General features: G+C 37.9%; 2 protein-coding genes across 2 annotated transcripts; one reads left to right on the top strand and one right to left on the bottom strand.

Moving 5' to 3' along the window:
• Positions 1-2,459: 2,459 nt before the first annotated feature.
• ALG2 (ALG2 alpha-1,3/1,6-mannosyltransferase) lies at positions 2,460-8,251 on the bottom strand. Its single transcript, XM_044657225.1, has 2 exons — positions 7,784-8,251; positions 2,460-5,321 (listed from the first exon to the last, which is right to left on the bottom strand). Exons 1-2 carry the CDS (start codon positions 8,123-8,125, stop codon positions 4,419-4,421), a joined length of 1,245 nt encoding a protein of 414 aa, XP_044513160.1. The 5' UTR covers positions 8,126-8,251; the 3' UTR covers positions 2,460-4,418.
• Positions 8,252-8,563: 312 nt separating this feature from the next.
• Positions 8,564-13,973, top strand: SEC61B (SEC61 translocon subunit beta). Its single transcript, XM_044657224.1, has 4 exons — positions 8,564-8,691; positions 8,855-8,952; positions 9,995-10,096; positions 13,620-13,973. The coding sequence occupies exons 1-4, from the start codon at positions 8,689-8,691 to the stop codon at positions 13,705-13,707; spliced, it is 291 nt and encodes a 96-aa protein (XP_044513159.1). The 5' UTR covers positions 8,564-8,688; the 3' UTR covers positions 13,708-13,973.
• Positions 13,974-15,724: the final 1,751 nt, after the last annotated feature.

Genomic DNA, 15,724 nt, shown 5'->3' with positions numbered 1-15,724 from the left:
GATCAATGCTTTAGGCAACTATGTGAAGTACTAATTGGAAGGGGAGAGGAGAGGAGAGATGGTTATTGAAGTTCTGTTCTAAATCCTCTTCTCTCCTTCCTCTCTACAGTAGAAAGAACATTTGGCTTTTGAGTCAGAGGACAGGGTTCATATCTTGCCTTAGAAACTTACTAGTTACAAGGCTTTGGACAAACCATCTTTTGGGTCAATTTTCTCATCTGTAAAATGAAGGAAGCTAAATTATTTTTTTTCACATTATTTTATTTATTTTAGAATATTTTTTCATGGTTACATGATTTGTTATCTCTCTCCCTTCTTCCCTCCCCACTCCCTGAACTGACAAGCAATTCCACTGCGTTTTACAAGTCTTATTACTCAAAACCTATTTCCACATTATTCATATTTGCAAGAGTAATCTTTTAAAACCACAAGTCCCAATCATATACCTATATAACTAAGTGATAAATCATATATTTTTCTTCTGTGTTTCTACTCCCATAGTTCTTTCTCTAAATGTGGATAGAATTCTTTTTCATAAATGCTATGGGATTGTTCTTGATCATTGCATTGCTATTAGTAGAAAAGTGTATTACATTTGATCATTCCATAATGTTTCAGTTACTGTGTATAATGTTCTCCTGGTTCTACTCATTTTATTCTACATCAGTTTGTGGAGATCTTTCCAAGTTTGTATAGAAATCAAGCAGTTCATCATTCCTTACAACCCAATAGTATTCCATTACCATCCTATACCACAATTTGTTCAGCCATTCCCCAATTGAGGGACACCTCCTAATTTTCCAATTTTTTGCCACCACAAAAAGCATGGCTATGAATATTTTTATACAAACATTTTTAAAAAATCTCTTTGGGGTACAAGCCCAGTAGGTGATATTATTGGATGAAAGGACAGGGAATCTTTTATTCTTCATTTTTAAAATGGAGGTGGGAGTAAAAGGGGTACAAGATCCCAAACCTTTTTCTAGACCCTACCATCTTCTCAAGTTATTGTTGCATAAAACTGATCTCCTTGAGGGTTGAGACTGTCTTTTGACTTTCTTTGTATCCCCCCGCAATATTAGTAGAGTTTGGGGCAAACAATAGATGTCTGTTGACTATCACTCTTATCTTTGACAAACCAAATTCCTAGGGAAAAATAAAAATCTGTCTTTGGCCTCAACTTCTTCTCTGGTCATTTAGCCCTTTGCAATATAGCTCCTGACCTCATTACTCAGCTGAAACTACTCTTTCCAAAGTTACCACTCATCTCTGAATTGCCAGATCTTATGGTTTTCTTTATCCTTCTTGGGTGTTTCTCCTGCATTTGACTCTGTTGATCATCCTCTTGATACTTTGTTCTCTTTAGATTTTTGTGACCCTCCTCACTCCTAACTCTTCATTATACATATCATACCCAATGATTATGGGTTTTCCCCAAGACTCTGTCCAGGGCCCTCTTCTCTGTATCCCTTCTGGTGCCATCAATTGAATTATTAAAAAATTTAATTATAATTTCTATGAAGATGATTCATGTATATATGTATCTACCTATCCCTTGCTTCCATGTTAAATTTGATCTGTTTCTACAGCAAAATGTTTTTGTTTTGCTTGTGTTCAACCCTCCTTAGTCTTTGTTAGATGAGAGGTTTCGCCGGATGCCTATTACCCCACCTCCATGTTTGCAATCTTCTCACATTTTCCAATTATGAGAAATAGCATATTTCCCCCCTACTTCCTCCTTCCTACATTAGTATATTCCTTTTATCCTTTCAACCCCTCAGAAGAGGAACAATAGGACCTCTATTTTTATTTAACTTCCTCAATTCCTTGGGAAGGTATTAAGGTTCTGGATAAGTGATCAGTTTTTGGTCAGGAAATCCTTTGACTTAGGAGTGCCTCCTCAGATTAAACTTTCTTGGATCTTTGAAGTTTAGAGACTGGATTTTCAGGGTCTTCCTTGACATCTCACAGTATCAAAAGACTTCAGATCCCCGAAGGTGGGCTAGTTTGAATACTTTTAAGATGCTGTCTCTGTCAGTAGTTTCTGACCATTCTTGGACTTTCTCTGGAGAACCCATTTTTCTTGTCTCCACAGTCACAGCACCTCTGAAGGCTCTATATCCTATCACTGGTTGCACACTGACTCCCAATGCTGGCAGTTTGTTAGAGGGGCCCCCTTTCCCATTACCTATGGGATTTTGACTTTCTGGGAAATTCTGGAGTGGAGGAAATCCCTGTATTTTCTCAATTAGAATTATTGATCATCATTTCTAGTGTAACTTTAGGGTTTGAGTAGAACCTTCTTGAGTAGAGATGTTTGCCTCCCATTCAGGCGACTGTCTAGGCAAGAAGTCCTCCATCTTGGTAGAGCAAAATTCCAATTTAATAGCTCTCCTCATATAAGGTGTTTATCACATTAAGGCCATATGCTATTCCACAGACTAGGTACTAAAGTCCACTCAAGGGAGATTACTCTGGTCACTTTCATTAGAAAAACAAAATAAATTCAGAATTTTGCCTAAATTATGACATGAATTTGGAAGGGCAACTCAATGTAAGATTCAGACACAATAGGGACATCAAAGCTCATTGAGTCCAAGAGATCTTAAGAGACTTTATGAGGATTACAAAACTGGCAACTAAAGCAGGATTTCAGCTCAGGGTTTATTATAAATTATAATAAACTGATTATAAATCTAGTGGGCTAAACACCATATCATGAAGTCCTCTTTTGTTAATTTATCAGTATGCTTTTCTAGGAAAAAGGGCTGACTTCAGAATTGAGCAGGTTATCAGACCACATCTTATTGGGGGGGGGGGAGGGAGGGAATGCAATGTAATTTCAACAATCCTAAACTATTTGTTACCACACAAAAAAAAAACCACTTTTTTTTCAGTACTGTTTTTCTTTCCAGTGATTTTTTTAGATATCATCATAGTATGCCAGCATCACAAGAGTAAGGAATAGAATAATTCATGGTAAGTGGAAACAGGTTGCAATATTATCATGAATAACAGTATCTGATAAATGTCATAGTCACACCAAGGGCATGCTGGACTAGAAAAGGTTAACTGATCATGTGACAAAATTTTAAAAAATGTGTTGCATTGGTACCCAAGAGATATTAAAAAGGTCCATAGAAAGGCTTCTAGAGCATTGGGTGGAGCCTCAATTTACAGAAAGATGTATAAGAATCAAACAGGATAAATGGATTATGGCTGGGTTGTGATCTACCTACTGGATGAAGTATTCCACAAAGATAAGATCACAGGTCTGCTGATATACTTACTCTCACACCATAAAGTGCTTTGCACATAATAGGTACAAAATACTTCTGAACTAATTTTTTTTTTTACTGAGATATAATTTTTCTTCCTAATTTTCCTTTTCTACCTGAATGCCTTTGTAGAAAACAATGCATATTTATTTTTCATCTTTTGATATACTTTGTTACACATGTAAAAAAAAGTGAAAGAGATTGTAGATTATACTGCAGATATCTCTTTTATGACTTAAATTTTGTCACTTTAAGCTCTGGTACCAAGATGTTTTCCCCAATAGCAATACTGAAAAATATAGCCCAGAATTAAAAAATAAAAATGCTTCCAAAATACTATTGTATTTGTTTCTTCACACATATTTGCTTCCACTTTTTGGCAAGCAAAAATAGTGTACAAAAATGTGATAATTGATCTTTTAAAAAAATAAATACATTTTTTCATAAGTATGGCAAACCATATAAAACTGACCAAGTAGTTTTAATGGAGAAATGCTAACTAGTAGTGCTGATATTTTATGACTTAAGATTTAATCTCACACACTGGTCTAATTACAGTTAAAAGAAATGAAAACCACAGATTCTCTAGTTAAAATATAATACACATGACTTTGTTTAGCTTAAGTGTATATGAATTGTGAAATGTGCATGGATAGAATATTATGAAATTTTTTTTCAGATTTTATCTTAATGTTTTAAAGACAGTGATAAGTTTTTTTTTTTAATTTTAAAAATATTTACAGGATGAAGAGGCTTAGAATTAAGCCTATTATTTTCAATACATGATGAACCCATTCTGTACCAGATATATTTTGGAGTGCTTTTTTTTTTTGACAGTATGACTGAATCAAACCAGGTCAATTAATTTAGTCAATCTAATAATAGCTAGCATTTATATAGTTTAATATTTGCAAAGCACTATTACATTTGATCCTCAACAACCCAATGAGGTAGGTGCTGTTATTATCTCTATTTAACAAATGACAAAACTGAGGAAGAGGTTACATGAGTTGCTTATGGTTACATAACTAGTATGTGGCTAAGGCAAGATTCAAACTCAAACTTGCCTGTCTCCAAATCCAGCACTTAAAACCTCTGTATCACCTACCTGCCTCTAGAAGAGGTTTTAAAAGGGCCTAATTATTCTGCCAATTTACTTATGTATTGGTATAGTTGATTTGTGAAAGCATCTAATGAAAATTTTTCCTTTACTCTGGATCTTCCTGCTAGTCCCATTGTTGTTTTTAAGGAAGGATTTCTAATAAATTTTTCCATTGCTTTAGAAAATTGTGTTGGGTCAGGTTCACATAAAAACCCTGTTACATTATCTACAATAGATTCCAGAGGTCCACCTGAATTGACTGCAATGACAGGACATTGCATATACATGGCTTCCAGAGGAACTATGCCAAAATGCTCATTGCTTGGTGTGTAAAGCACACAAGTACAATTATGGAGAAGAGAGATTTTCTGTATGTCAGAAAAAGATTTCAGGAATGTAACATGGTGGCTAAGGTTAAATTGGTTGGCTGAGTTCTTCAGTTCTTCATAGTACTCTACATTTTCCAGGACGCGTTCATCATAGCCACCAGCCATTATTAGATGAACCTTTTCCCATTCCAGAAGATCTAATCTCCCACGGAGTTCAAGTAATGCTTCTAAAGCTAGAGTTAGATTTTTCTTCCTTTCATACCTGTTGATTGAAAGAAACACAAACTTCTTTCCTTTGGGAATTAAATTTTCAAGATCTGAAGGCACTGTGTTGTCAAAGCTGCTGACATTCAAAGAAGGATAGAGGACATCCGGATTTATGTGTGCCAGGGACTTGAAGGTATTTTTAAAAACATTTGCAGTGAAGCAGCTGTTGACCACAATGCAGTCTGCCATGCCAGTAGTATACTCTTCCACCCAATCAATGGGAGCTCTATAGAGTCGTTTAAGAAAAGAATTTCTCTGAGTGAGAAGTAAATCAGGAAAATGACAGTAAAACAGTATCTTCTTCCGGTGTCTGGCCAGTCTAAACACTGGAATACAAGCGGATACCTAATTAAAGGAGAAATGAAATCTGGTTAAGAAAATTATTTTTATTATTTCAACAAAACTGCCTATTTTGTGTGGTCTATACTTAAAACCACAAATTCAAAGGGACATCCTCTAGATTTTCATATCTTCTTCCTAGTGAAAAACTGAATATCTGAGATCATAAATTTGGAAGTAGAATGGATCTTAAAAGTCATCTAGTCCAATTCTCATTTTTATGGAATAGAAAAGCAAAGTCCAGAGATGTAAGTGATTTGCCCTGGGTCACACAGTAAATAGCAAAGGCAAACTGGGATAGAATGCAAAGTTGTGAAGAATGACAATAAGATTTGGTGACTGAATTCTAAATTTAGCCCCAAATCCACAAAGATAAACCTAAAGAATATCTTGATTTTCTTTACCTAATTTCCTATAGCACCAGAAATATGCTGCAAACTTCTAACTAATGTTGGATGTAATTTTTCTATTAAAAAATCCTTAAGCTTCTGTATAATTGCATTGATTCTACTAACCCTCAAACAATGCAATTTCCCACTACTAGACAAAAGAAGGGTGAGGGTATGATTGTGGTAAATACACTCAGATCCTCTGAAACAAATTCTGGGACAACCCAAGAAAAATGTTTGGAAAAGGGAAGAGAAGGTGAGAATATATGTTGACACTGCATAAAAATGTCACCTGACAAGCAATATCTAACCCTTAGTAGAGCTCAGCCCACAGTAGCTATTTAATAAATGTTTACTGCCTGATTACTTTGACTCTTTGGGCCTATTATACAGCTTTCATTTTATATCCTAAAACAACTTCACCTTTTACAAGAATCTTTCTAAAAAGATCACAGCATTTTAAATGTGAAAAGAACATAGACAACTTCTAGTCCAATCTCAGCATGTCAGAGATAAGACACAAGCCTAGAGGTTAAAATCCCAGTCCTTTCCATCATAAAAAGATGCACTGAAGGAACCTTGAATGGAACCCTAGAGGAAACAAGAGAACCATGATATCTATCTTCAAATACTTGAATAGTATTGTGGAGGTATCATTTTTAAACTGAGAGAACCTGATTGGCCCCAGAGGGAATAACTAGGCAAACCAGGTACAAAATATTTAACTCAATACAAAGGAAGAACAACCAGAACAATAGTGGAGCTGTTCAAATATAAAATGAGCTGCCTCAGTGGACAATTAATTCCCTGACACTCAAAGTTTTGGAACAAAACTTTCAAGAAGGAATTCTTGATCAGTTAAGAATCTTGAAGAAAAATCTTCCAATTCTCAGATTCTAAGGATCAAACTGACTTGGCCTCAGTGAGTATGTATGTGAGGGCAAAGTATTTCATCTGGCAATAATTTTCATAAAAGTATCTATTTGTAATGCAATCATATTCTCAAAAGTTTCAGTTACTTTATATAGGGCTTTTTTTGGGGGATAGCAGATTCTCTTTAAAGTAGGGTTATGATCACAAACTTAAAGATTTGGAAGTGATCCTCTCGTCATCCTCTCCCAGTTTACAGATGGGGAAACCAAGGCCCAGAGGAGATGTAATTATTTGTTGAAAGTCACAGTCAACAAGTATTTATTAGATAGCTTATAATGTGTTAGAAACTGTTATACTCTAAAGATGGGGGGGGGAGCAAATACATGGTTTCTGTCTTCAAAGAATTCACATTCTAATTGGAGAAAACAAGACAAGTAAACAACTACATGTTTATATGTTATATGCCAGGAAAGAATTACTAAAAACTTCCTGCAGTAAGGTAGGATTTGAGCTGAGTCTTGACTCTTCTTTGAGGAAGGAATCCAGGGAATCAAGGAGAGCAGCATGCCATCATTACTTGCAATTCATTTCTATTCGATTCACAAAATACTGTTATTTTACTCTGAAAACTGTAGCAAGGAGGCAAGGGACACTTTTGAGGTCTTCCAGCAAACAGGCCATACGCTAACTAAAAGTGAGAAGGCAATAGAACTAAGGGAAAGAACATTTATTAAGCTCCTTCTGTGAGTGCTTCTTTAAGTGCTTTACAAATATTATCTCATTTAACCACCAGCTCTTACCATGGTGCCTGGCAGATGCTTAATAAATGCTTACTGAAAGAATTATCCTCAAAATAATCCTGGGGGGTAGGTGCTATAATTATTCTCATTTTACTAGGGGTAAGAGAGAACAGGCAGAGTCCCTAGATCTCATTTTAATTATCAATAGCTGCTGAGTGCAGATTTGAACTCTAGTCTTGCTGCCTCCAGGCTCAGCGTTCTACCCCTGGCATCACCAAAGGGAAATCAACAAACCTGGGCTTATGTGTGGGGCTTTAAAAAGCCACAGCGGATGCTGAATAACTGATTTGACCTTGAGTGAGTCATTTCCCTTCTCTTCCTTATTCAGTTTCTGCAAAATGTGCAGAGCTGCACTGTCGGGTGCCCTCTAGCCTGACCTCGGATGACAGTTGCCTGGCCCGCTCACCTGGTCACACACGATCACGTCTATCTCCTCGCCGCTCAGTAGCAGGATGTAGAGCGCCAGGTAGACCATGCGCAGGTAGGCACACAGGGCGGCGCCGCGCCCGCCCCAGCCCAGGCTGCGGGGCAGCCAGTCTCCTGCGCAGTGCACCTGCAGCTGGCGGCTTTCAGAGAAGCAGTGGCCTGGGTCATAGTGCGCCGTCCACACCTGGACGCGGCAGCCGCGAGACTGCAATGCCAACGCCGCGTCCAGCACCAGCCGCTCCGCGCCGCCTACGCCAAAGTCTGGGTGCACGAATATCACGGACGGACCCCGAGGGCGACTCTGCGGTCCCCTAGGCTGCATAGCCCACTGGAACTTGGAAACTCCGTAGGCCCACGCTTGCGCAGAACCTTCCGGGCCACCTAGGAGGAATCCAGGACTCTCGGTGTCTGGGACACGAAGGCAAGACCCGCCTTTCCTGCCAATCCCACGCCCTTCCCCGCCGCTGCCGATCTGGCGCAGGCGTGGCATTGGACTAATTTCTCTGACTGTGCGAATGGCTCCGCCCCCTTTGGGTCTTGCATGAATTTGGACACGTTAGCTATAAATTGAGGGTGTCTCATTTATTGCCAGAAATCCTCGTGAGTGTTTTTTAATGTGGATGCTTTTTCCAGCGGGTGTAACTAATTTTCATGTACTTTTTATTCCTCACCATGGAGAAAGTACACCATAACACCTGGCCTATTTTGGCTCTCTTTTAAGAGTCTGCCTATTTTAAATCAGGCATTTTAAAAACCACTACAGGAAGTGGTGAGATTTCCCCTTCCCACTCCCCCAGTAAAGCCGAGACCTAGTCTCTTCTGCTTACGCTAACTGCCACAGCTGGAAGGTGTCTGCCGGAGTGTGCTGCCTCTTCAACTCCAGTCATGGTATAACTTGCTCCCCAGCTACTGTTCTGGTTGGCTTGGGTGTCTCCACTTGCACTTGGGGAGGTCTCGGGGCCTGGTGGGCGGTCGAGAAGATTCTGGGCGGTGACGACGGGCAGTGACTTATGTAGGTGGTATAAGATGGGTATTTCATCTCTGTTCACAGCCGGGCCCTACTCCCAGTGGTACCAACGTGGGCGCCTCGGGCCGGTCTCCCAGCAAAGCTGTGGCTGCCAGAACCGCGGGATCCACAGTCAGGCAAAGGTAAAGAGAAACTCCAGAGGCTTGGGCCTGTTTGCCCATCCCACCCCGCCTCTTTCCTCCCATCCTTTTCTGAGTCCTGTATTGAAACACTCTTCCAGGGGCCAGTACTTGTTATCCCGTGAGGTCATGGGCTGTGTCCTAATTATCCTAGTTGTCTTAAGGTAGACTGATAAAGTATTAAGTGCTGATATATGCAGACCACGTGCTTTTATGTTTGTTTTATAATTCAGTCAGTCAGCATTTATTAAAAACCTACTTTTTGCCAGGTGTTGTACATAATTGGTGCTAAATATGTGATTATTGAACTAAGGAATTTGAGCGTGTAAATGTAAGAAGAAATGGCATAAGCTTGTTAATCGATAAACATTTATAAATCCCATACTACGAGTCAGGCACTGTGCTAAGCCCTGGGAATACAAAGAAAGGCAAAAGACAGTCCCTCCGTTTCTAGAGCTCACACGGTCTTACTGAACCCTATGAGCAAACATCTATGTGAGACAGAGGATCAATTGAAAGTAATAGTTGGACCTACTAAATTTGTGCTCCCATGAAGAAAGCAGGAGGAGGAAGCCCAATTTGTCCCCAGTTAGATTCATCAAATTATTTAATAAGTGATCATTAATTTTCAGGTATTGTATCAGGTATGAGGGAAAACAAAAAGGAAACCATTTCTGCCTGCAAGATGCTGTGTATACTGATAAAATAATGGTCTTTGTTTTCTCTTTTTAAGGAGGAAATTAAAAAAATAATGTTCTCCCTTGTTCACCTTCAGAATTAAATTTGGTTAGCTTTAAGGATTGCAGCTTAGGCTCTCCCTTTTTTGCCCTCCCCACCCCCCAACTAGTGTGGAAATTTGTAGATTTTTAAATACTGATTTTGGGAGAAGTAAGTATTTGATAATAATGTTTTCATTTTATCCTGCTGCTGTCTGAATTAATTAAAGTTTGAATTCTTCAAAAATAAAATAGAATATATTACCAATATGTTGTAAATTTGGGGGGGGACAAGGATTAAATATAACTAAAATTTTAATTTTTTGTAGGAAAAATGCCAGCTGTGGGACAAGGAGTGCAGGCCGTACTACTTCAGCAGGCACAGGGGGGATGTGGAGGTTCTACACTGAAGATTCCCCTGGGCTCAAAGTGTAAGTCAAAGAAGCATAAAAATAGAGAATATAAACTAAATTCTGCATTTCTTATAGTTACTACTTAATGCTTTTGGATAGCCTTCTGCTTGACGGTGTGTTGAATTCATAAGATATAGTTGGAGAAGGTAGACCAGTTTTACTTTGGTCACACATAAGGTAATGATGTGGTCACTAGAATGACTGGGGAACAATTCTTGAATTCCTTTTTGGCATTGCTCAGTTTCTTATACTTACCTTGACTAGTGAATTTTCTTGTGTATTTTTTAAAAACCAGACTCAAATGCCATTTCCTCTAGGAAACATTCCCTGGTTAATGACAACTTTTCTTTCAGAAGTCGTATAGCATTTTGTTTCATAATTTACTAATGCCCATTACTGTCATGTAATATTTTTGTTCTAATCAGTTCATAATGATAAAAGTCATAGACTCAAAATATTTGTGCCAGAAGAATCTTTTGGTAGCATAAATTTATACTCCTATATCCACTGTGTTACCTAACTGCCCCAGCATCAAATATTATTTTAAGCTTCATTAATAGGAGCATAGTATCAGAAGAAGGGAAGTAAGAGTTTAATTGCTTTCTCTTCTAGTCAGACAATGTCTGGAGTTGTAGGTCCCATTGGAGTGCCATATTTTAGGAATAATGCTGATAAGCTATGTAATAAGTAGATAATGTGGCTGATAACAGGGGAGCTGGTGGTACAAGTGTGTCACCTGGGCCTGAAAGCCAGTAACTTCAGTAGCAGGTGATTTGAGACTATCAGGGATGTGTAGCCTGAGCTGTGATGCCCAGTCAGTCTCCCTGCTACCTATAATCTCCTTTAAGGTGGAGAGTGAGGGGCCCCTCCCTGCTGGAGTAAAAGCAGAACTCAACAGGAAGTGAAGCTCACACACTTCCTGAATAAAATGGATGCTTGCCCAGTCCTTCCTTTAGAGTCAAGTGGTTGCTATTCTCCCCTCTCCTCAGCCCCTTTAGCCCAAGATGATGTTATAATTACAGAAGCTCACAGTTTCAGGCTAAGGGTTTATTTTAACATGGAAGGGAAAACTGAGGTAAGAGGGTTTAGGGCTCTTGAGAGACTTGCAAGTGTTGGCTAAGGACCTAGAAGGTAAGGCCAGGCTGAGGGAACCAGCCCTCAGCCAGAGATAGTTTAACACTGCCCTGATGTTGTTTGGTCCACCAACTGGACAGATATAGTTGATGAATTGGTTTGGGGGTGTCTCTGTTGCTAGGCTGCCCTAATCTAAATCCTGCCTACTTTCCACAAATCAAACCTCCTTTCAACCTCCCTTCAAACTCCTGGGGTCCCCAAGGGGAAGTCCGGGGTAGCTGGGTGTCTGGGTGAGGTCAAGGAAATCAGAACCCCCAGGTTGGTTCTGCAGGGGTTTTTATAGTCCCAGCTCAAACTGTCAGCTCCTGGAACTAGCACCTGCAGGGCCAGAGTTCCATTCTCCTAACTGACAGGATTGCCTAGGGTAATTTTGCAAATGCAAGAGATATTGCATAAATCCTGCATTACAGCTAATGTGCTTTTCCAGAGCAGGGTAACCAGGAAAATTAAGGTATTGGAGGTCATGCTGTAGTTTGGTTGAAGGAACTGGGAAGATTTAGGCAAGAGAAGAGACAACTTAAGGAAAAGCCAGGAAAATATTAATGTCTTAAAACATTGGCAGGTAGAAGAGAATTTAGCTTTTTTGTGTTTGTAGGGTCTCTAGTTCTAGGTACTTTAGAAATTTTAGGGAACCAGACTTTGGTTCAATATATATATATATATATGTTTTAAACCCTTACCTTCTGTCTTGGAGTTAATACTGTGTATTGGCTCCAAGGCAGAAGAGTGGTAAGGGTTAGGCCAGTGATAGGCAAACTATTCCCCAAGGACCAGACCAGAGTTTGCCCATCACTGCCTTAAAATTCCAGGGAATTGCTTAAGGCAGTGATGGGAAAACTATGGCCTGGATCTGGCCTGAGGGGAATAGTTTGCCCATCACTGGGTTAGGCAATGGGGGTCAAGTGACTTGTTCAGGGTCACATATCTGGGAAGTGTCTAAGGTCAGGTTTGAACCTAGGACCTCCCTCTCTAGTCCTGGCTCTCAATCCACTGAGCTATCCAGCTGCCCCTTTTGATTCAGTATTAAAAAAAACAAACATGATAGTTGGAACTGTCCAAAAATAGATTGCTATGAGTGGAAGTGAATCCTGGTCATTAAAAAGTTTTCAAGCAGAGCCTGAATTTCTTTTGTGAGTGTTGTAGATTTGTGTTGAGAAACAGATGACTTCTGAAGGCCTGTTCAGCCTAAAGATTCATTGTTTTGAACAGTGAAAAGAATACTGGATTTGTAATCAGAGAACTGAGCTTGAATAACAGGTCTGGTAACTGCATGGCCTTAAACAACTCACTTCAATTTTCTGGGCTTTAAGTGTCCTCATTTAGAAAATGAAAGAGTTGAAATAGATGATCCCAAAGGTCATTTGTAGTTCTATAATCTAACATCCTGTCAGCCTTGATAAATGTCAAAAGATTGAAAACCAGATTTAGAATTAGAATAATTCAGATGAAAGAATTCATTACCATAGTCTTCTGAGAACAGCAATTTGAATTATGAGGAGTTTTGGCATCTAAGATTTTATTTTATTTGTCAAGGTTTGGTTATATTTGTATGAAAAGATCATAATTTGTATCTGAGGATAAAGTTAAATTTAGCACTTAAACAGAAATGACGATAGAACGTAACTAAGTATAGATAGATAGATAGATAGATAGATAGATAGATAGATAGATAGATAGAAAGAAAGAAATTTACCTCATTAGGCAGTGTGTCATGAGAATCCTCCAGCTTTTCTTGCCCTTTAGATCATCATATTTCACTTTTCTCTAATCTGTTGGATATAATGTTTTTGAACCTTATATTCCATGTTGGAGATCTATGATGTGCCTTTGGAATTCCCTATTAATTACATTACCTTGATGATATAAGTTATTTTTATGTGTAGTGAAATGAAAACATTTGTGTCTAAAATAAGTTAAAAATTATAAAATGATTCTTTAACACTTTATTATATATATTTTTATATTGTAATTACATATAATGTTATAACTATTAAGTATAAATATTAAATATAATATAAATGATAAATAAATATTACAGTGTAAATATAATATAAATAGATATATGCTTGTCATATTTTACACAAACAGTTGGTTTTTGCCTTTTAAGAAAATAAAATGGTGATACCATTTCTAAATCTAAAATATAATTTGAGAAGGTGGTGTTTGTAGAATTAATTTTCTAATGCTTTTTATAAATTAAACTACAAACATGTTGCTTTCAATCTCAAAATAGCATTTTAGTTTGGTAATTTTTTAAAAATTGCATTTACTAAAAAAACTTTGGTGATTTGTTTTCTTCCAAGATGTATATAATATTCCTAGTTTAAAAATTTTTTTTTCTAGGTAAATGATAAAAATTTTTTTATGTTGTTAAAGGTAATCATTAATTTTCCTTTTTTATTTTCAGTGGCCCTGTTCCAGTATTGGTAATGAGTCTTCTGTTCATTGCTTCAGTATTTATGTTGCATATTTGGGGCAAGTACACACGTTCATAGACTCAGCTGCATCCATCTTTCTGTCAACAATTATATTCTGGACCAAAAGCTTGGTGGACTTTATATGCATGGAAAGAGAAGTTTTTTGAAAGCTTACTGTTTTATAAGGAATTAAAAAATATATGTTGATTTTTCAACACCTTTAAAAATTTGTCTATTTAAAATTCCTTTGTATTAGGTCTGTTTTCTGAAGCCCATCTGTCACAAGTTTCATATGCCTAAAGATTTGCAGGTTAGGCATAATAAAATGGCATGTACAAATGGAACTTTTTATGTTGTCCTATGATTTCTCCTCCCCAATACAGCACTGATTCATTTACTATACGTCACTTTACATGTTGTGAATATTTTGAAAATACATTTGTCTATCTCAGTTATAACACTGGCTTTATTAGATAGTTGTATCAGGAAATTTTTGCTAGATTGAACTGAGACTTCACTAGTACGTTGAAAGTTTCCTGTTTGCCTATATTAACTCACTCAACTTGACCCAGTTGAATGTGCACACTTTTTTTATGGTTTTCCAAAGCAGAGATAATCCAATTCAGAGATCATTATTAATATCATATCAGTATGTTTTTATTTGGCTATTGTTGCTAAGGAGAATAGTACTATGTTGAATAGGGAGAGTTGAACAGGCTCCTTTCCCTATTCTGGGCTCCTGACTTTTCTCATCCATATTTCTGCTTTGATAACAAGGGCATTTTGGAGGATTCATTAAATGGAAAAAGGCTATAGGATCTATTCCAGACCCAGCTTGGCTTTTCCCCCTATTTTTCTCTGCTCTTTCACAGGCTTAATGATATATAAATGTTGGTGTGTGAAGTAATTTGTGTTTATGTGAAGCAGATCATTGTTTAAAAAATAAGTATAGATTAGCCTCTGTTTACTCTGTCCCTAAAACTATAGGAAATACTTGAATTACTATTCATGCTTAGCAAATCACTGAAAATTTAATGTTGTTTATCATGTATACTGTGACTTTTTTAAGTTGTGTATCAGATTCCAGCACAATCTTTTATTGATAGAGAGATATAGTGTTCTTGGCCCAGGTCTCACTAAAGCCAGTGTAGTGGTACAGCTTTGGAATTGAGATAAAATGAGACTTATAGATAGACTATCTCAGATCCAACAAAAGGAGGTTTATTTCACAATAACATTTGAAGGATATTCAGTAAGGACATAGCAATGATGCAGTTGAGTGGAGTCAGTCCTACTGCATCTTGTATTTGCTGAGGTAGCAGAGAAGCAGGTATCAGCCCTTAATTCCAACTTGGGCAACCAGGAAGGTACATCAGTGCTTCAGGCCTTAGTGTCCTGAATGAATTAAGTCTCAAGTGCAGTTTCATTGACTGACTGAATTGAATATCAACTCTTGTCATTTAAATTTTTTCAGTATCTTGCCTCTTCTTTTCTAGTACTTTTTTTTTTAAACCCTTCCCTTCCTGTCTTAGAATTGATACTGTGTATTGGTTTTAAGGCAGAAAATCAGTAAGAGCTAGGCAATGGGAGTTAAGTGACTTGTCCAGGGTCACACAGCTCAGAAGTGTCTGAGGCCAAATTTGAACCATAACCCCCCCACCCCCCCCACCCCCATCTAGACCTGGCTCTTAATGCACTGAGCCACTTTTCTAGTATTTTGTATTTATTTAATTTTTTTTTTTGATATTTATTTTTTTAGAAAAGGTAACATGGTTACACGATTCATGCTCTTACTTTCCCTCATCCCCCAACTTCCCCCCCCCCCCATAGCTATTGTGCATTTCCACTGATTTTAACATGTGTCATCGATCAAGACCTATTTCCAAATTGTTGGTAGTTGCATTGGTGTGGTAGTTTCGGGTCTACATCCCCAATCATGTCCGCCTCAACCCATGTGTTCAAGCAGTTGCTTTTCTTCTGTGTTTCCACTCCTGCAGTTCTTCCTCTGAATGTGGATAGCGTTCTTTACCATAAATCCCTCAGAATTGTCCTGGGTCGTTGCATTGCTGCTAGTACAGAAGTCCATTACATTCTA

This window comes from Gracilinanus agilis, chromosome 1, assembly GCF_016433145.1.
Source record: "Gracilinanus agilis isolate LMUSP501 chromosome 1, AgileGrace, whole genome shotgun sequence".
NCBI lineage: Eukaryota > Metazoa > Chordata > Mammalia > Didelphimorphia > Didelphidae > Gracilinanus > Gracilinanus agilis.
The sequence above is the reverse complement of the archived record's forward strand: the minus strand, read 5'-3'. Positions and strand labels throughout refer to the sequence as shown.

What these genes read in the sequence shown, in the direction of transcription:
- ALG2 (XM_044657225.1), bottom strand. Translation starts at nt 8,125, where the DNA reads ATGCAGCCTAGGGGACCGCAGAGTCGCCCTCGGGGTCCGTCCGTGATA. An exon ending in ACGTGATCGTGTGTGACCAG is followed by an intron (nt 5,322 to 7,783) that starts GTGAGCGGGCCA and finishes TCCTTTAATTAG; the next exon opens with GTATCCGCTTGTATTCCAGT.
- SEC61B (XM_044657224.1), top strand. An exon ending in GGATCCACAGTCAGGCAAAG is followed by an intron (nt 8,953 to 9,994) that starts GTAAAGAGAAAC and finishes AATTTTTTGTAG; the next exon opens with GAAAAATGCCAGCTGTGGGA. An exon ending in GATTCCCCTGGGCTCAAAGT is followed by an intron (nt 10,097 to 13,619) that starts GTAAGTCAAAGA and finishes TTTTATTTTCAG; the next exon opens with TGGCCCTGTTCCAGTATTGG.